Raw genomic sequence first — 21108 nt, 5'->3', positions numbered from 1 at the left:
CACAGAGAAACCTTGTCTCAAAAAATAACCAAATAAATAAATAAATAAATAAATAAAACCCAAAAAACAAAAACCAAAAAACCTCACTCTTTAGACTAGGCTGGCCTTGAATTCAGTAATGTTTGGGTTTTTTTGTTTGTTTGTTTGTTTTAGTGAGAACAATGGGAATTTTTTATTTAGTTAGAACATTCAATAGTTTTTCTATAAACCTTCTGGCTATATGATCATGTTCCTAGGAATTTACCCAAATGGTACATTAATAAAGACAAAACATTATTCAATAGTAAAAATAAATGACCTACAGATAAATGCTATGTTTGGGAATATTCAATCACATTGTGAACCCCAAATTAAATGTTTGGATGTTTTAAAACAGGGTCTCACTTTGTAGTTTAGACTAGTCTCAAACTCAAGAGACCTGCCTGCCTCTGCCTCCTGAGTGCTAGGATTAAAGATGTGCACCATCACATGGCTTCAGCAAATCCTTTTGAAAGCCAGAAACTAGCGATCTCCCTGCCTGTGCCACCACACCCATCAATGTTTGGGTGTTTTAAAACAGGGTCTCACTTTGTAATTTAGGCTGGTCTCAAGATTGTAGCAACCCTCTTGCCTCAGCCTCCCATGTGCTGGGATTACAGGTGAGAGCCACCACATCCAACTCTGGTATCTACTGCTTAGTTGTAAAAACACTGTATGAATATACTCTATCAGCAAGTTTATGAAGGCGCCTATTTTGCATGGTGTTTCTTTTATTTTTATGATATACTGTTAACACCTTCCTTTTTTTCTTTTGCATAGGTCTCACCATGTAGCCTCCAATTCATAGCAATTCTCTTGCCTCAGCCTCTCATGTGCTGGGATTTAGACATGAACAACAGTGTCCAACTTAGCACTTAATTTTTTTTTTATTTTTAATTGTGTGTGTGTTGTAGAATATTATTTTAAGGTGTGTTACTTTTGCTTATGTTGCATTTGTTTAACTCTATGAAGCTGTGTTACTGTGCCTGTGTAAAACACCTGATAGTCTAATAAAGAACTGGCCAATAGCAAGAGAGGAGAAAGGATAGGCAGGGCTGGCAGTCAGAGAGAATATATAGAGGGAGAAGTCTGGGAAGAGGAAGAAGAAGAAGCCAGAGAAAGAGGAGGGCTCCAGGGGCCAGCTACCCAGCTAGCCACAGAATAAGAGTAAAATTTACAGAAGTAAGAGAAAAGAAAAGCCCAGAGGCAAAAGATAGACGGGATGATTTAAGTTAAGTAATGCTAGCAACAAGCCAAGCTAAGGCCAGACATTCATAAGTAAGAATAAGCCTCCATGTGTGATTTATTTAGGAGCTGGGTGGTGGGCTCCCCAAGAGTGTAAAAAATAAACAACAACATGTGTCTGTATGGGGGTTATGTGCACATTAGTGGAGCAGGTGCCTGAAGAGGGACAGAAGAGGGTACTAGATCCCATGGGCTGGAGTTATAGGCAGCTGTGAGTCACATGACATAGATGATGGGAACCAAACTCTGTATGAACAGCATGCACTCTTAATCCTGATTCAGCACTTTTCACGAACTGATTCCCCCACACCTTTCTACCGACCAAGAAGACATCTGAAAAGAACTAATAGGAAATGAAGACTCATTTCAACTACTCAAGTACCAGAAACTGGTTTTATTTGTTTGTTTTTTTTTAATTACGTTTGGGCACATGTGAGTTCAGATGCCCACAGAGCCCAGAAAAGGAGATCAGATCATCTGGAGCTGGAGTTGCAGGTGGTTGTGAGCTGCCACACATGGGAACCTGGAACCAAACTCAAGTCCTCTGCAACAGCAATAAGTCTTGCTAACAGAGCCATCTCTCCAGGCCTAGGACCCTCTTTTGGGATAGTGCCTCACTGTGTAGTTGTGACTGGCCTGGAGCTCACTGTATGGACCATGCTGGCCTCCAACTCACACAGATCGACCTGAATCTGGCTCCAGGGTGCTGGGATTAAAGCCACCACAACTGCACCAGAGATGATGGTTCTTTTCTTTCTTTTTTGCCATTTTGAGACAGGCTCTCTACATAGCTATGGTGGTAGCAGGAATTCTTAATGGTACCCTTCGTGACTAAATTTCTCATGAGACTTAGAACTGCTCATAATATAGCCTTATATTAAGTAGCCTCCAGTTTTTGAGTTACTGAGTCTGGCCAGGCATTATTATAAACATATTTAATATACTTTCTCATTTTAATTATTTTTATAAGAGAATGTTAATTACTCTTACTTTTAAAAATAAGAATATAGACATTTAGAGATAGTAAGTATGCCGTATGCCGCCTAAGGTCATATAGGTTGTTAGTGGATGTTTCAGAATTCCTAAGCAAGTACATGTAACTCCAAAGAACAGATTCCAAACCACTTCACTATAATGCATTTTAGGAAATATTCCAGATATATTTTTAACCAGATTCCCGTAGACTTAATTCTCTGCTTTTCTAATTTCAACATTCTGAAATTAGAACATTCTGAAAGCACGTGATCTCAAGCCTTTGTCCTTCAAAAATTATTACCAAAAAAACTGTTTAGCTGACATTCAAATCTTGTATTTCATTCAACAGTCTTAACAGTCTCAGGGCTTTATGGAGCTGTAGGCACACAGGCAATAAACTCCAACGTTAGCACTCGACATAGAGGTGGTGCAGCCTGGCTAATGGAATAGCCAGTGCCTGACCCCCCCCCCCCAAAAAAAAGCGACAGTGACAGAGGCTGAGAACCAATCCCCAGAGGTACTCCATATAACACGGCCATCAAAAAGCGTAAAAGGCACAAGGCCTTCAGAACAGAGAGAATAAAAGCCGGCGCACGGCCCCTAGAAGAGGGGGATGGAAAGAGAAAGCGGGCCTCAAGGATCTCCCACAACGCAGGAACCATTTCGCGAGTGAATCCAAGTCCCGGCCCTCACTAAGAAGCGCAGACTGCAGAGACTGCACTAGCCCTAACCCGCCTCCCTCGGGGTTCCTCTCGGTTCGAGGGGCCCAATTCGGGCGGCGAGTCCGCCCATTCTCTCTTCCCTAGTGACAGCACCGCCCTAACACCCACCCTCCGTTGTCCCCCTTTTCTTCCTCTTCTCTACCTTTGACCCGCGCGCTCTTGGTCTCGAATTTGGTCAGCATCCTTCAGGCCTCCGGCTCCCAGGTTCGACAACCCGGTCCCGCCGCTCCCGGTTGCCCTCCCAAAGGCTCCACGTCAGCTACCGGAGGCCGTGGCTCCCGGAAGCTCCTCAGACACTAACTTCCGGTCTTTGCAGCGCTGGACCACAGAGACGGTGCCGGCGGAAGCCTAGAGAGGCCGATACGAGACTGGAAGGGACCCGAGGCTTCCGCCCAGCGGAGAGGCAAGATGGCTACGACTAGGGGCGGCTCTGGGCCTGACCCAGGAAGTCGGGGTCTTCTTCTCCTTCTGTCTTTTTCCGTGATCCTGGCAGGTGAGGTCACCCCACCCCGGAGCTCCGCTCTGTAAGGAGAACCGTCCGGATCGGCCCACCGCAAGTGCAGGCGTTGCCCTTCTGGTTCCCATTGCCCCTCTGTCCCCCCGCCCTGTAAATCCTTCTTGTCTTTCGTTCCCATGACATAAGTTCCCCCTTTGCCTGGACCTTCATTTCTTATCTCCCGAGGCACGTCGTTTCGCTTAGTTGTCTCCAACCTTTTTCTGGGTTTCCAACCTGGTTTTCTTCTACCTCATTAGCATGCCTCGTTTTCTTTAAAGCCCCAGCCACCGCACCCCACCCACATTCAAAAGGAACAGGTGTAAAAAGCTCAGCCTCCTTTCTCTGGTTTAGTATTTTTGAGACCATAAGTCTTGTTTTGTGGGCGCTTTTGCAACACTGAAAAAAAAAAATGAGAGCCCTCATTTCCTCCTGTTGGTGGTTCTATACTAAATGTGTGTTCCTTATTTTCTTTACTTACTAAAGTGAGGCTAACGTGGGCTTGGCTGGTTTAAACTGTTAAGAGGAAGGTAACGATTCAAGGAATTTTAGACGTTTAATGTATATGCATATTTTCATTTTTCAATATAATGTTTAGTGATTTTGCAATTATGAATTACAATCACTAACATCTGTAATTCTTTATAGTGTGTTCAACTAAGAGTTGAGCAAAGCTATAAATGTTTTCTTATATGTATATGGCTTTCTAGTTGAGCCCTAACATGCAAACATTCCTGTCTATAACCATGACTATCTCTTCCCCTACATTAACATTGATTTTGACCATCTTCAAGGAAGAAACAGTAACTTCCCCATACTCTAGGTGTGCACACAAATGATCTGATGTTTGATTAACCGAACAGATGTGTGGCGTAAGGTTTCTCCTAGGTCTGTTCAGATTTTTAGCTGGGTTTTGTTGTTGAATGCTTTTCTTGGTTTGGTTAATCTATATTCTTAGACCAGAGGTCTTTTGCTAACTAATTAGTAAAATACATACAAGATAGAAAAGCAGAAGTGGTTACCCATGCAACTAGACGCAGACACATCTAAAGTCAAAGACTTTTCTTTTGAAAAATCATTTTTTAGATTTATTGTTAATTGATCTTCATGGAGTTTAATAACTTCCTAAGATACATAGCTAGATACTTTTATGCAACACTTATGTTCCAATAATGTGACTAAGAAGTGAAAACAATGATCATTAATCCCATGCTAGAAAATATGATAGTGAATGATTTACCTAAACCATGACTCAAGCTAATGATGATAGAGGCTAATACCAAGTGTCTTTCACTTTTTCCTAATGCTTTTTATCTTCTGGTCAGGATTGTGTGGGGGAAACTCAGTGGAGAGGAAAATCTACATCCCCTTAAATAAAACCGCTCCTTGTGTACGCCTGCTCAATGCCACTCATCAGATTGGCTGCCAGTGTAAGTTGAAATTGTGATTTGTATTTGTGGCCATTAATAATTCAATCTGTATCCTGGATACTCACAACTACTCATGTCCTGCTTAGGAATCTTGGTGTTCAAATCAGAGTGTGTGTATAGGTGATGATTATCATCTGCCAAACCAGGCAAGATAATTAATAAGAGCTTAAATTTAGTAATATGTACATTTTATTTTTACCTCTGCAACAATCCTTGTTATTAACATTGTACAAACGATGGAACTAAAACTTAGAGAAATTGCTTAATTTCCCCAGCATCATCATGATAGTAAGAAACCATGCTAGGATTTGAACCCTGGTGGGGCTCTTAACTGTCTTACCTTACAGTTCTCTAAGGAAAAAGAAACCCCATATTCTATGGAATGTAATCATCACTCTGGCACTCTGAGTGATCTTTTTTGAACCAAAATAGCCTTTTTTTTTTTTTTTTTTTTCATTTGAGCAGAATCTTGCTGTGTAACCCAGTCTGGCTGTAGCCTTCTGCTGAGTTCTGGGATTGCAAACATGTACCACTACTTGTCTGAGCTTTCTGATGTTATTTTGTGATGCTGTTGATTGAATCCCTACCCTCAAGGTAGTATCCCCAACCCCCAAAACCAGCTTCTTCAAGGGCAGTATACTAGTTAAAGAAAAGACATTAAAAATGCCAAGCAGGGGCCTGGAGAGATGGTTCAGTGATTAAGAGCTTGTTGCAGAGGGCTGAGTTTTGGTTCCCAGCGCCTGCGTGGTGGCTCTCAGCCATTCATTACTCCAGTTCTAAAAGATGTGATGATGCTTCTAACCTCTGCTGGCACTGAGCACACATGTGAGTGCACATACATACATGCAGGCAAAACATTCACATATAAATAATTTAAAAAATTTATGTGTGTATGTATGTATGTATGTGTATATGATGTATTTATTTATGACAACTAAGGGTTAGGGACATGGCTCCGTGGGTAAAAAAGCTCTTGGGCATACATGACAATCTGAATTTGAACTCTAGAACCCACATTTTTTTAAAAAAGCTAGAGGCATAATGTGTCTGCTTATAATCCTAGCACTCCTATAGAGAGACAGTAGAATCCATGGAAACTCACAGGCCAGCTAGTCTGTTGTATACAGCAAAAATACAGCAAAGAGATCCTGTCTCAAACAAGAGAAGACAAGGACAGATAGCTGACGTCTTCTATCAGGCATTTGCACATAGGATGTGCACACACGTACACATAATGCCAAATAGGGGCTGGAGATCTAAGTAGTCGGTAGAGTACTTTCCTAGCAAATAGAAAGTCCTGGTTTTAGTCCCTAACACCATATGAATTACATAGAGTGGCACTGCTATAATCACAACACCCAGGAATTAGGGTGCCAAAGCCAGCCTGAGCTGGAGACCCCATTGCCCATCCCATCCACCAAATAGTTGTAAGAGAAATAAGGGAAATATTTGGACTTACCCTTGTGCTTTGTAAATGTGTTCCAAAACAGAATTCCATGACAACACTACTGTCCTCAACACTGTATAAATTGCTGGAAGTGTAACTCAGTGTAGAGCACTTGCCTAATATGCATAAGGCCCTGAGTTCAATCTCTGGGTACTACACATATTAAAAAAATAAAATAAAAATCGCAACCTGTTTTCTGCTTAAGCTATCTATTATCATCAGATTTTAGTCTTCCATGAACGGTAGCTCTGTCAGGATAGTTTTGTAGATACACAGGGTCTGATCTTGGCTTTATCATCAAATCGATTATTTCTAAATTTTAGCTTATCCTTTTAATAATGTCTAGAATAGTGATACACAAAGCTGAAAGTCAAAGTATCTTTTTTTTTCTCCCATTTTTTAAGACAGAATTTTATTATATAGCCCAGGCTGGTCTTGAACTTATGATCTTCTTGCCTCAGGCCTCCTAATGCTGCAAATGTAGGCATGGTCCTCCATTTCCTGCTTCAAACACTTTTCAAATAAATGTCTGTTGTTGATGTGGAATTAAGTACCAAACAGTATTATGTGGTTGCCAGAAACCTTCCATCTTGGTAAGAAGAAACTCAGTTATTGGAAAGTAAGGAATTTGCTCAGGGTTAGTTAATACTTTTCTACCTGTACTTCGGTGAGCTAATTGTCCCATGTCCCCCATACAAGAAACACTGCTAGTAGATTCATTAGTTATAGACAGTCTTAAGGTTTTTGTTGGATTTAGTTTCTCATCTGAGTTGTGGATGAAGGAGAACTAGGTCCAGGGTAGACTGAGGTCAGACTGCTGGACATGACCGACCCTGACTGCAAGGACCCCATCCTGCTGAAGCTAGGCTCTAAAAACTCTGCTTTGGAGATGAGTCATTGCATTGCATATTCTTCAGGCAGCCCTGTGGGAAACAAAGCAGTAGCCTCTGGAGATAAAGCCACAGCCCGTGCAGAGAGAAGAGGGAGGGGCTGGACTCTGGCCATTTCCTCATTAGGATCTTGTTTCCTTTTCAACCTACTTATTCCTGAGTCTTGCTTCATCACATCTGTCCATTCCTTCACAGGCAACGCCCTTTTTAATTAGGGTTGGGAGCATAATGAAACTGAGGAGAAAATTTGAGCTCTAGATTTGATTTTCTGATTATCATGACCTACTTCTATTGGATCCTTAAAGTGCTCAAAGAGAGCTACCTGTAACTTTGTTTGCCCTCTATCCCCACTGTAGAAGATGAATAGGGATAAGAAAACTGCCCCTTACTGAAGATCCAGAGAAAGCAAACGCGTTACTTAAAACTATGTGATCACCAGTTAGGACCCAGATGGGAATCCAGGTTTCTTTAGTCCAGAATGCACAGTTGTCTCTTCCCTGTCCTCCCTTGAGCTGAAGTTACCTTTATGTATTTATTTTCAATTTACTACACTAGCTTTTCTTTTTCTTGTGTTTTAAGAGCTTTAGCAAGTACTATTTTCTTCTTTCTCTTGTTTTACTTAAAACCTTCGTTAGTATCTGGAGCTTACCTGAGGCTGCCCCCGACTCTGCTATTCTTCCATGTTTTATCATTGTTGTGGACGTGATCCTGTGAAGTGTTTACTATATATAAGCCATAGGCAAATCTTGTAGACTCTTCCTTTTTATTAGATGTCCTGAGAGAAGCATTCTGTTTGGTTAGCCATTGGGAAGTACTTGATGGTTTTCAATCTTCTGCCAGTTTGCAAGTCTGTTTCAATGCTGTGGTCTAGAAGCGTAGAATTACATATGGTAATTTCAGCAAATACATATATCCAGGTCCCACTGAGAGAAGGCCTAGGCATTTATATCTGAAATTCCAGTGGCTGGGAGTACAGCTCATTGGTAGTGTGAGTATTGTCCACAAGGCCTCTGACTCAGTCCTAAAAAGCAAAGCAGAGAATACTTTTGTTCTAATTGTACTCCACAGTTATGCCGAGTAACAGGTCTAAAGTAACTCTTGAATAGCACATCCAGTCTTCCCTAGGATGTCTCCACGTAGATCCCTAGAGACTCAGGATATCATGTCAAATTCTAAATATCCTGGTCTGTGGATCATCCATCCTCTGAAGCAGTACTTCTGGTCTTTGTCACATCATGAGATGCATAGAAATATTTATTATTCGTAGGTCATCTTGGGTAAACAAAGAGTCTACCCTTGAGGGTCTTTTGAGATCCTAGATTCCCAGGAAGGAGTCCGGTGATTATCAGTATGTCTTCAGTCCATTCCAGACCTATCAGTTGGGAGGCTCTGCTCTAGAGAGCTCAGAGTTCTAGATTAAAATCACCTAAAACTGGCCAGGAGCAAATAAAGACATTCCCAAAGGAGGCTGGAGAATGGTGACCCAAGAAGGCAATTGAGGTCGCGGAATCTGTGTCTTTTCAAAGGAAGACCAAAGCTAGAAGTTGGAGCTGGAAATGGAGAGTGGCATTTTCTGGAGGAAAAATCAGATTTTGAAATGTGGATGTCTAGTGTTCTAGAATCTTGTATATATGGTTAAGTGAGGTTGTTGGAATTGGGCACAAAGAAAGTGACAATTTCAGAGCCTCTCCAGCAGCTAATGAAAAGGCTGTAAAGGCCAGCAAGAGGACTCAGGGTAAAGTGCCCGCTGTACAGTCCTAATGACCCAAGGTCAAGCTTTAAAAAAGCAACTTCCACAAGACTTCTAATGAGTCCTCCTGGGCTTTTATTCTCCTTTTACTCCTTCAAACGGAGCTGGGGTCATTCAGCTCTTCAAGTCTAGAAGTGGCGGCGTTTACCCTAATATTTTGTGACATCCTTAGAGATAAAAGATCTGCAGAAGCTGGATGTGGTGGCCTTGAATCACAGCACTTGGAAAGCAGAGGCAGGAGGATCACTGCAAATTCAAGGCCAGCCTGGTCTACACAGTCAGTTCAGGTCAGCCAGGGTTACATAGTAAGATCCTGTTTTTTAAAAAAAAAAATCTGCAGAATTATCAACTGTGAGAGCTTTAATTAGACCCATTCTGTCCCGGCAGCTTCAATTAGTGGGGATACAGGGGTTATCCACGTAGTGGAGAAAGAAGAGGATCTGCAGTGGGTATTGACGGATGGGCCCAACCCCCCTTACATGGTTCTACTGGAGGGCAAGCTCTTCATCAGGTGAGAACTGTATGTGTCTTCCAGGGACTATATGTAGAGAAAGGAAGATTTGCTCCTTGTACTAATGTTGCTCTAGTCTGGTGTGGGATAGGAATCAGAAGAGGAAATAACATTAAAAGGAATCATCTTATTGATCCCAAAATTAGTCCTTCTTCAGGGAAGAAGGGGGGAGGGGGTGTCCAAAATCCCTCAGGGACAAGGTAGATGAAACCCTGATCTCAGGCCGGACCATAGTCCAGACTCAGAAGTTAAGCCCTGAAAGAAAAGAAGTAAGTTGGTAGTTCTGAGTCCCTAATTCTCTACTTGTTTCCATCCCGAGTATTAATCTGTCTGATACCTTCCTGTCTTCTTTCATGTCCTTCTCTATTCCAGGGATGTAATGGAAAAGCTGAAGGGGAGAACCAGCAGAATTGCTGGTCTTGCAGTGACTCTAGCCAAGCCCAATTCGACTTCAAGTTTCTCTCCTAGTGTGCAGTGCCCAAATGATGGGTTCGGTAAGGGCCTCAAAAGATCACGAGAACCTTCTCTTGTACAAAGCTCATTGTTGCACCACTGTCAGGTGTCAGGGGCAGGGGGCATATGTCTGTAGACTGTGTACAACTGACTCGTCCCCACTCCCCACCCTCCACCCACCCCCCCATCTTCTTTTCCTCTTCCACCATTCCTTCTTGTCACATGCTCAGGTACCTGATCTGCCAGCCTAGGGTTCCCTGATACGGGTTTCTATTCTAGTGGGGCTGGTGAATGACTGATGGCTGCCTCTTAGAGTCATTGCCTCCTTCTGTACCCTCAGCCCCAGGCTCTGACATCCTACCCTTCATACTTCTCCTGGTCCCTCCATACTTGGTGCCTCAATAAACTGTTCCCTACACCCCTCCCTGCTTCCTTCCTCCAGGTATTTACTCCAACTCCTATGGGGCAGAGTTTGCTCACTGCAAACAAACACTGTGGAATGAACTGGGCAATGGCTTGGCTTATGAGGACTTTAGTTTTCCCATCTTTCTTCTTGAAGATGAGAATGAAACCAAGGTCATCAAGCAGGTACTGACTCTGCCAGCTTCTGGCAATTCCAATGAGAAAGGATTATTCTCACGTTCCTGTCCTGTTTGGAGGGAGGCTTGTTCTGCTAGTGCACACCTCGAAAGATGGCTCCTCAGAACAACAACCAAGGAGTTTGGTCAAGTGTGATGGTGCATGCCTGAATCCCAGCATTCAGGAGGCAGACACATAGCAAGTTCCAGACCAGCCAGGGCTACATAGGAAGGCCCTGTCTCACAAACAGAACAAGAACTAAAACGTTTATTGTTTAGTGTCTTGACATTGCCCTCTGCCATTGCTTTCTGTCTGATATTATAGCAATGAAAGCTTTTAGACTGGACAGAAGTACATGGAAGAAGAATATGAAGCAAGGTGTCCAGTCACAGTTAAGAACCAGATAAAGGCCGGGCGGTGGTGGCGCACGCCTTTAATCCCAGCACTCGGGAGGCAGAGCCAGGCGGATCTCTGTGAGTTCGAGGCCAGCCTGGGCTACCAAGTGAGCTCCAGGAAAGGCGCAAAGCTACACAGAGAAACCCTGTCTCGAAAAACCAAAAAAAAAAAAAAAAAAAAAAAAAGAACCAGATAAAAAGCTGGCAGCGGTAGCACATGCCTTTAATCCCAACACTCTAATCCCAGGCAGAGGCAGACAGATCTCTGAGTTCAAAGCCAGTCTGGTCTTCATAGTATTCCAAGACAGCCAGGGCTACATAAAAAGAACATTGGACCAGGTGTGATGCCTCATGCTTAATCCCAGGCACAGGCTAGAATAGGCAACCTGACCAATACAGTGAGACCTTAGCTGATACAGAACAAAACAAAAACACAAAGAGAGAGCACTGGACTAGGAGTGGAGAGATTGAATTCAGTAAATCCCTGAGGTTCTTTCTGTGTGTATGATACGTATATATGCACATATGTATAAATGAGAATGTAATGTAAAGGCCTGAGGAAGACATCCGATATCCTGCCCTATCACTCTCCACCTTGCTCCCTTGAGACAGGAAACCTGAACTTAGGCTGGCAGCCAGCAAGCACCTGCAATCCTCTTGTCTTTCCTCCCAGCATCACGGGTTACAGGTGCATGCTCGGCCATGTCCAGCTTTTTACATGGGTGCCATGATTGGAACACAGCTCTTTGGGTTTACACATCAAACACTCTTACCCACTGAGCCGTCTTAGATCAGTTGTTTACAGCTCTAATACGTCTGTCTAGTCTAGCATCTTCATTTTAAGTCAAGAGATTTGTCTTTAGAATGACAAAATGAGTCGCTGGCCATGAACTTTTGTTCTTTATTTATAGCCAGTGCTCCTCATATCAGGTCACACTAAGAACAGTGGCCGGAGCCCGGCATGGTAGCACGCACCTGTACTGTCAGTGCTGGGGAAGCCGATACGGGATTATGAGTTTGGGGCCCTTGTAAACTGTAGCAAGATCCTTTGGTGACTGACGCCTGGACCACACCAGTTAGAATCGGATAAGTCCATCTGCTCCAACCAATCTGTTGAGTCCATGCTGTTTGTACTGATTGAGGAATTTTTCTCTTTGACCTTATATGGGTCATCCCAGGACACCTGTAGCTTGGGGACTTATGTCTCCCAAAATGGGAGTGGCTTAAGAATGGAGCTGGGCCTTCCTCTTCCTGGAAAGCGAGAGAGGGCGTCCACAGCTAGCTGTCTCAGTGGGGTCCATCTCCTCTCCAGTGCTACCAAGACCACAACCTGGGTCAGAACGGCTCTGCACCGAGCTTCCCACTGTGCGCGATGCAGCTCTTCTCACACATGCACGCCGTCATCAGCACTGCCACCTGCATGCGGCGCAGCTTCATCCAGAGCACCTTCAGCATCAACCCAGGTAGGCAGAGCCCGAGCCGTGCAGGCCGACTGGGGTGAGGGCGGTGGACCCAGCCAGGGAGGTTGGTGAGATCATCCAGGGAAGAATGGGCCCGGGCAGCAGGCACTGCACGGGAGAGCTTGGAAGAGATGGCAGCCTGCACCTGAAATGGACGGTGGCAGAGAGCCAGAGCTAGAGCTCTTGAAGGTGGAGAATGGAGTCCTTGGAGTTCTTGGGGACTGAGTCTAAACAGTCTTGAAGGCCTTCTCTACAACTACCCTCTCCCTTAGTCCTATTGATCTCTCACTGTTTGTGTCTTACTCAGAAATCGTCTGTGACCCCTTATCCGACTTCAACGTCTGGAGCATGCTTAAGCCTATAAATACATCTGGGGCATTAGAACCCGATGACAGGGTTGTGGTTGCTGCCACCCGGGTGAGTGTTGCCCCTGTACGGCATGGGCAGGGCTCTGTAGATATGTCTGATTTCAGAGTGAAGACATTGGGGGGCCTTAAATGGAGAGGGAGCTGGGCTGTTGGACTCCTTAGCTCCAGTACTTACCCCAAAGAGAAGGAGCTTGGGCTTGGCTCTGTTGGTCCAGTTCTAAAGCACACCACCCTATCTTGTCTTCTGCTCCTCCAGCTGGATAGCCGGTCCTTCTTCTGGAATGTGGCCCCGGGGGCAGAAAGTGCTGTAGCCTCTTTTGTCACGCAGCTGGCTGCAGCTGAAGCTTTGCACAAGGCACCTGATGTGGCCAGCCTACCCCGCAATGTGATGTTTGTCTTCTTCCAGGGGGTAAGGGCCTTTCCCCTAGGGCAAGATGGCAAGGAGGAAGGGGATGGTCATGATGGGAGAGGAATTATTGACCTGAGCTGTTAATCGGTTTCTGCATGTGTCTCTCTGTTTCCCCCTTGGAGTCCTCTGTTTTAGGAAGCTTGTATTTCCTGAATTGATGTGTCTCCCCTTCCTTCCCCCATTAACAAAATCTGTGTGAGGCTTCCTCTTGTGTGTACTGTCCCAATCCCTGTGGCGCTACAGCCTGGCTGAAGTGTAAGGTGATAGCAGCCAGAGCTGGGACGACAGAGGAGAATCAAGGAGCAACCGTGTAACAGCTGGTGTTAGCGTTGAGCCCTTTACAAAGGCCGCTTTCCCCACTTCTAGGCTCAAAAAAAAAAAAAAAAAAAAAATCCCATGATGCATGCATGTGAGAGGCAGCTGGGATGTTGTTGGGGGTGGTAGATCACATGGCTGTAAGATGACTATTGGCTGAGATGACCCAAGAAAGCAACCCGCTTTGTTGACCTCCGACTGCCCTATCCCTTGGGAATCTCTCCTGTCTCCACCCCTCAGGAAACTTTTGACTACATTGGCAGCTCAAGGATGGTCTATGACATGGAGAACGGCAAGTTTCCGGTGCGACTAGAGAACATTGATTCATTTGTGGAGCTGGGACAGGTGTGAGCCTCTATCCTCAACCTCTTCCTTGAACTTAAGCACCCTGTTCTGCAGACACTGCCCATCTCCCAGACACGGGTCACAGCAAGAGACAGATCATGCATGTTGCTCTTCATCCTTCCCAGGTGGCCTTAAGAACTTCACTAGATCTCTGGATGCACACAGATCCCATGTCTCAGAAAAACGAATCTGTGAAGAACCAGGTAACCTAACAAGAGAAAGGATAAACTTAGGTGTTGGCTAAAGATGAACACCACTGCTTTGTGAAAAGAATCATAAACATGGTGGTATCTCATTAGTTCCCTAGAATAGGTAGTTCTCTGTGATCATTCAGTACCTAAATACTATCACTTCTGACAAGTGAGTGACCCTTCTTTCTTCTTCTTCTTCTTCTTCTTCTTCTCCTCCTCCTCCTCCTCCTCCTCCTCCTCCTCCTTCTCTCTCTCTCTCTCTCTCTCTCTCTCTCTCTCTCTCTCTCTCTCTCTCTCTCTCTCTCTCTCGTTGTTGTTGTTGTTGTTGTTGTTTTTCAAGACAGGGTAGTCTTGGCTATCCTGGAACTCACTCTGTAGACCAGGCTGGTCTTGAACTCAGAGATTTGTCTGCCCCTGCCTTCCAAGTGCTGGGATTAAAGGTGTGACTTGCTCCTTCTGTTCTAGTCTTGCTGTCCTATGGACCCAGTTGTCAAGGCTACCTGTGGAGTCCCACCTGCATTAGGCTCCTGCCCAATTTTCCCTCCACTTTATTGGGGGAAGCGGAGCGCAGACATTGATCTATTTTATTTTATATGTATGAGTATTTGCCTGCACCATAATGCACCATATGCGTGTCTGGTGCCCAGGGCGGTCAGAAGAGGGCAGATCTCCTAGCACTGGAATTACAGATGGTTATGAACCACCATGTTGGTACTGAGGATCAAACCTGGGTCCTCTGCAAAAGCAACAAGTGCTCTTAACCACTGAGCCATCTCTCTGCCTCGGCCCGCCTCTTCCTGCAAGCTAAGTCATGGCTCTTCCTCCCTACCCAGTGCAGCTGTATGCCTGCTTTTCTCTTTGGAGCGCTCTTGCTGCCACTCCGACGGCCTCGGCTGTCCCTGCTTTGGTCCTGCAGCACTTAGAGAATGGCTTACATAGTTGGCATTCTGTTGTTGATTGGCCCCTCCAATTCTGCACGACAGATGATACATGAAACACCCACTGAGAGGAAGGCGGAGTCCCGAGGACGGAACTCACCTGTAAATGTGGAAAAACCAGTCCTCTTTGTGCTCTCATTTCCTAACTGTGGAAAGAACCATGGGAACTGTAGGAAATTCAGTCTTGGTTCCAGAGCGTTTGAAGACTCTATCTAGGAGAGCATAGGCTGAGAGACCCCTCCCACCCCCTCCCGCTCCCAGCAGTCTGCTTCCGTTCCTTCCTCAGGTGGAGGACCTTCTGGTCACTCTGGAGAAGAGTGGTGCTGGTGTCTCCGAAGTCGTCCTCAGGAGACAGAATCAGTCACAGGCCCTTCCTCCATCGTCTCTACAGCGGTTTCTTCGGGCTCGAAACATCTCTGGTGTAGTTCTGGCTGACCACTCTGGTTCCTTCCATAATCGGTAAGTCCCCTGGCCCTATCCATACCGTCTTCGTTTTCAGAGGCAGTCTGTTCTGTAGTCTGGGAGGAAGATTGCTGTCTTCTCCCACCCCATACACTTCCTCCAGGAACTCCAGGAAGTTTGGATTCTTCGTTCAGTAGCCATTCAGGGAGGCCTGGAAGGCTGCTCCTTAACCCTTAGCACTCCGTGTGCAGCCATCCTCTGCCGGGGCTCCACTTCTCCCAGGTTCCCAAGGGGCCACCGAGGGAGATGGAAGGGAGTCCCTTGGCTGGAGGACAAGAGTGCTTCTGTCTGGGGTCCACAAGCAGGGTTCTTAGTCTGAAATGTAACATGTTCTCACCACGTGGTAGGTGCATGTGGCTGAGTGTACGAGGGGACTCTGAGGATAAGAAGGCACCAGTTGCCTTTCTCCTGGTTCTGGAGGCCTTCACGCTGCTCCTAACTTGAGGCCAGGGTAACAGGATTCTCACTCAGGCTAGGTGGCTCTCTCTCTCTCTAGCCTACTTGGGGCCAAATGAGTTTTTAAATAAAAATGCTTATACTTTGATTCTCTGACCCTAGCAAAGATCCTTTCTCACTCCACTCAAGGGGGTGACGGTTCTAGATTACTGTCAGCTTTCTAAATCCTTTTGTGTGTGTGGAGCAGGTGTGGGTGCTTTGGGGTAAGAGATAATTCACTTGATTATGTGGTTGACTTGGCTCTGTATGGGGCAGCAATTTATTCCTGCATTAGGGGCATTTGAGAAGGAAGGATAAGGGTGCTCTTTAAAATCTGTTTCCTTGGGGCTCACGGGGACAATCACAGTGACCCGATCCAATGTCTGTATCTGTCTGTGAGCACACCTGATCTTGGCGCCGACAGCCTCCCTCTGTCACTGTGGGCGCTCGTGAGAACACTCATGCAGGGCGCTAGTTCTCTGAAAAGCCAGCCAGCCTCCTGTGTGTCCAGTGCGTAGGGCTGGCTTGCTTTTTATACTTTGTCCAGCAGCAGAGGGTTCAAATTTCTTTACCCCAGCGTCATTCCTACTTCCTCATTTCTAGTAGTCTTTAATAACGGAGCCTACTTTTCCCTCTCCTTTTCCCACTGGATGATGAAAAATTAGATAGCAAGTTCCCACATGAGGGCATTTAGGTGAGAAAGACACGAGGACCTGCCTTCATCTAGCCAGGGCTCATGCTGACTTTCCTGGCAGGTATTACCAGAGCATTTACGACACCGCTGAGAACATTAACGTGACCTATCCTGAGTGGCAGAGCCCAGAAGAGAATCTGAACTTTGTGACAGACACCGCCAAGGTAGCACTGACCTGGGCCGGGTGGGAGCATGGGAAATACAGCAGAAATGCTACAAGTGAAGCCCTGGGAGACAGGTGAGCCATCCGGCCCTTCTCCTCACCTGCTGCAGGCGCTGGCGAACGTGGCCACAGTGCTGGCACGTGCATTGTATGAGCTTGCAGGAGGAACCAACTCCATTGATTCGATTGAGGCTGATCCCCAAACAGTAAGAAAAGATGGGCCCCCCTGGTCCTTTAGTTTCTGTTAACACAGGCTGTCCCCTTCTCTGTGGTCCTCGTCAACTTTCTAAACTTTGGAATTTAGCATGCCTGTTCATGCCTGCAAGGATGATACCCTTGAGAGTTCTTGAATGGGCTTCATCTACATCCTTGTGAATTGGCCACTGTCTCCCAGCCCGGGTAGAGTTCCTATCTTACAACTCATCTCTGCTCATTGTTTTCCTGGTCTTGCTGCAAGTCACAGCCTTTTTTCTTCTCGGTGTCCCAACCCTAGGTAACACGTCTGCTCTATGGGTTCCTGGTTAGATCCAACAACTCATGGTTTCAGTCTATCCTCAGACAGGACCTCAGGTCCTATTTGGGTAAGCATCTGCTGTGAGAAGAAGCATCCCTACCTGACACAGTGCATAGAGAAAAAGGCATCCTTTTGGTTTAATCTTTATTCTTTTTTTTCCCCTCTCTGCTTTCTTTCTCCCTGTTTGCCTTTCTTGATGTTCACTGGGTCCTTTTCTGTGAACCTGCTCCCTGCTGGCCCCTGCCCACCTCTGTCCACCTTGACCTCACCTTCCACGTCTTCCTTTCCCTTTGGCCTGCCATCAGATGACGGGCCTCTTCAACATTACATCGCTGTCTCCAGCCCTACCAACGCGACCCACGTTGTGCAGTATGCCTTGGCAAACCTGACGGGCACGGTGACCGACCTCACCCGAGAGCAGTGCCAGGATCCAAGTAAAGTCCCAAATGAAAGCAAGGATGTGAGTGGCGGTGGGTGTCGGAGGTGTCCTGGGGCCTCTTTCCCTCGAAAGGGTTGGAGATCTGCTGGGCAGGTGTGAGGATTGGTGTGGCAAGGGAGAGGGATACGGCCCTACGAACCTGCGCCTTGAGGAAGCAGTAGCCTGGGTGAAATGATGGGATGAAGGGTCAGCTAGGTGGTGGAGTTGGTCGGAATGTGGTGCTCACAGGGGCACAGGGAGCAAGTGAGAAGAATGTCACCTCAGCCCTGTGCTGGGACCTGTCTTCTTGTGCAGCTGTATGACTACTCATGGGTACAGGGCCCTTTGAATTCCAACAAGACAGAGCGGCTCCCCCGGTGTGTGCGCTCCACAGTACGACTGGCCAGGGCCTTGTCCCCTGCCTTTGAACTGAGTCAGTGGGGCTCCACAGAATACTCTACGTGGTCCGAGAGCCGCTGGAAAGACATCCAAGCGCGGATATTCCTAATTGCCAGCAAAGAACTTGAGGTGAGACTGGGCTGGAGGTGGGGGCGGGGGAGGTCGAATTCTGCTGGGGTCTTTTCACTACCTCTTGTCTCAGTCCTGTTAGGTTCCTTTCTGTTGTTTCTCATTTGTCCCAGATTTAGAGCAAAACCAGCGCACATCTGTGGCTGGTCTGCCATCGCCTCCCATCAGGAGGCCTCTCCGCACTGATAGTTTGAGTGCGTACTTATTCGGAAGAGCCCTGTTTGGATCTGAGATCTGTACCTCCCACTGCGCCTAGCATCTGCTTTATGGCAGGGCTGGGAGGAGTCAGTCAGCTGGTTATTGAGCCCCTGTTATAAGTAAGTCATGAGCATAAGTATAATGCCAGAGGCCCAACACCGTGGGTCCTGCCTACCTTCAGATCTCGTAAACAGAGGACACAGACACTGCTCTTTTCGCCTAAGGAGAGCCCGGTCTGCTCACTGGGAAGATGCTTCCCATGGCTGTTGCTTGTTCTTGGTACTTGAGTCTACTGCTTGAATTCTGATGTCGCTTCTTCCCGAGTTACCTAAGACAGGGGTGGCATCTGAGACCTCTTTTCTTTCCTGCTCATACCTTCACCCTTGCAGTTTATCACCCTGATCGTGGGCTTCAGCATCCTCGTCTTCTCCCTCATCGTCACTTACTGCATCAACGCCAAAGCCGACGTCCTCTTCGTGGCTCCCCGAGAGCCAGGAGCTGTGTCTTACTGAAGAGGACTGCGGCTCTCCCCGCCAGCTGTGGACTTCCTAGATCAGTTGTTCCGCTGGGAACAAACCACTAATTTGTCACTGGATTCTCTCTGGGTCTGTCTTAGACTGGGGTTGACACACGGACTGGAACTGTGAGTGGGGACAGAGAGAAATGGGCAAGTTGCCTCCCTTCCCCGCCCCCCTTTCCTATTCCTCCTTCTCCAATACCAGGGGTGACGAGAGAAGCTTCCTGCTCCTGTTTGACGCCCCGGTTACCCACCCTCGCCTGCCCTTTCCGGGGATAGCTCTGTCTTTCCATCCTGCCCTGTCCCTCCCTCGGAGCCCACTGTCACCCTGCCCCCACCGCTGTCCCAACCACCTGCTGGACCAGGAAGAAGGATGGGAAGGATTGAGCATCAGGATCAAACTGCCTCGAACCCTTGGGGAGAAGGATGGGTCCTCCAGCTGAGCCAGCTGTCTCTCTCTCGCTGTCCTTTCTCCGGGTCCCCCAGATGACATGGTAGGGTGGGCGTGCTGTTAGGTGGGTATCCCACCTCTAGCCCACAGTGCCCAGTTGTACCTTTTATTATTAAACTGTAATATCTATTTTTGTTGGGGTTTTTTTCCTTTTATTTTTTTTTGTAAATATATAAATAGCAAGTTTCATTAAAATTATCCCATACAGTTTGTACTTGTTGCTTTGTATTCTTCCCAGATCACGATGTTCAGTGACCCTGGACCAGAACACAGTGTATGTTGCCTTGTTCTCCAGAAGTCAGATACTGTTCAAACAGATGAAGAAGGGCTTTGACAGCCCCGGAGCCTCTCTTAGAAGAACAGCATTAGCAGAGTTTCACTTATTTTATTTTATTTTTTTGGTTTTTCGAGACAGGGTTTCTCTGTGTAGTTTTGGTGCCTTTCCTGGATCTCGCTCTGTAGACCAGGCTGGCCTTGAACTCACAGAGATCTGCCTGGTTCTGCCTCCCGAGTGCTGGGATTAAAGGTGTGTGCCACCACCGCCCGGCTCTACTTATTTTATTCACTCTGAGCAGGTACAGGGATGAAGCAGATGCAACCCTTAGCCTTGAGGAGCTCAGGGTTGGAGTGAGGGACAAAGACAGATCTAAACCAGATGTAACGTTTAGTGTGATCAACAGAAGCATTGTGATGTGCTGCAGGTGGGATTCAGGGCAGTGAATGGCTGTGGGTTAGGATTTAGAATTCACCACATTGCAGAAACACAAGCGAAGGCACACGTTTGGGAAGTGGTAAGTCTACTCAGTGTGGGCGAACCATGAGGATAAGCAGGAGGTGATGAGGCTGGGCCACACCAGAAGGTTTTTGGATGGCATGCCAAGGAGTTTGGGCCCTCCACGAAGGGTGGACTTTTTGTAGCTCAACACATGGGTGGTTTGGGACCGCTTCAGAAAGAACCTCTGCTCTTGGAGACTAATTCCCTGCGTCTTCATGGAGGCAGAACTGTGGAGTGGTGTAGAGCAGAGCTGCAAGTGATCGTGGGCTGTGGCTGAGTCAGCGGAGGGTGGGAGAAGAGAGCCGGCAGGGGTGGAAGCCTAAGGGGGGCTTTCTCTCCTTGTCGCTGGCCAGCAGGCTATTGCTCACACATGCCTAAAGACCAGCGGAGATGGGAAACTGGTTGTTTTCACAGTTCAAACAACTGTTCCTTGGTCGAGCTGTTTACCTTTCCGAGAATCCTGCTGAGAGGAGAGGATTTGTCTCCAGGTTTCTCTCCAGGCTCCCTGGGGGAAGCATGTCTAGGGTTCTGAGATAGGAAATATACCCTGCTGCTCTCCTGCCAGCCCCCCAGTTGGAGCTGGAAGAGCTGTGTGTTGTGCTGGCACTGGTGGGAGCCTAGCACAGCTGCTGCCTTCGGCTGGGCCGGCTCCACGCCTCCCTCGGCCAACAGGTCTCCCAGCGGACCAAGCGGTAAACTCCCTCATCCTGCTGGCAGCTTCCGGAAGCGGGGACGTGGCTGGGAACCAGAGAGGGGGCTAAATAGAGAAACCGAGGCTTGGGCCGAGTCAAGGGACTGGGGTGGGTGAAAAAGAAGAGGACAAGATGTTTCCTGTGCTTAGGGAAGGACACAGACTACCCGCTCATCTTCTGCCTTCCGTGCCGCCTTGCTCCATGGTGCACCGCTCTTTCTTTCCCCGCCACCTGCCAACAACAGCAGAACCCAGAATGACCTCCACAGACACTCTCCCTCTCTCCCACCAGTGTGCTGGCCTCTCAAGAGCTACCCCTTATGCCCCG

At 46.9% G+C, this 21108-nt stretch overlaps 2 protein-coding genes across 3 annotated transcripts in view; one reads left to right on the top strand and one right to left on the bottom strand.

Moving 5' to 3' along the window:
• Positions 1–3240, bottom strand: part of Copa (coat protein complex I subunit alpha) — a 47591-nt gene extending 44351 nt beyond the window's left edge. The window contains exon 1 of the mRNA XM_042258627.2: positions 3103–3240. Within this exon, the coding sequence (XP_042114561.1) occupies positions 3103–3142 (40 nt within the window). The 5' untranslated portion in view covers positions 3143–3240. The remainder of the gene's footprint in view (positions 1–3102) is intronic.
• A 73-nt stretch (positions 3241–3313) lies between these two features.
• Ncstn (nicastrin) lies at positions 3314–19524 on the top strand. 2 transcript variants are annotated; one of them, XM_076548269.1, is made up of 18 exons: positions 3314–3453; positions 4779–4883; positions 9143–9257; positions 9358–9481; positions 9854–9975; positions 10377–10522; positions 12221–12371; positions 12676–12785; positions 12993–13145; positions 13701–13805; positions 13931–14008; positions 15221–15393; positions 16587–16689; positions 16799–16894; positions 17182–17269; positions 17508–17662; positions 17936–18148; positions 18736–19524. In XM_076548269.1, exons 4-18 carry the CDS (start codon positions 9450–9452, stop codon positions 18856–18858), a joined length of 1848 nt encoding a protein of 615 aa, XP_076404384.1. In that variant the 5' UTR covers positions 3314–3453; positions 4779–4883; positions 9143–9257; positions 9358–9449; the 3' UTR covers positions 18859–19524. The 2 variants fall into 2 exon arrangements, with proteins under 2 accessions (XP_076404384.1, XP_006990651.1); XM_006990589.4 differs by lacking the exon at positions 9143–9257 and having other exon boundaries at positions 3320–3453.
• Positions 19525–21108: the final 1584 nt, after the last annotated feature.

This window comes from Peromyscus maniculatus, chromosome 11, assembly GCF_049852395.1.
Source record: "Peromyscus maniculatus bairdii isolate BWxNUB_F1_BW_parent chromosome 11, HU_Pman_BW_mat_3.1, whole genome shotgun sequence".
Taxonomy (NCBI): Eukaryota; Metazoa; Chordata; class Mammalia; order Rodentia; family Cricetidae; genus Peromyscus; species Peromyscus maniculatus.
Note: the sequence above shows the minus strand (reverse complement) of the source record. Positions and strands in the feature narration are given on the sequence as shown.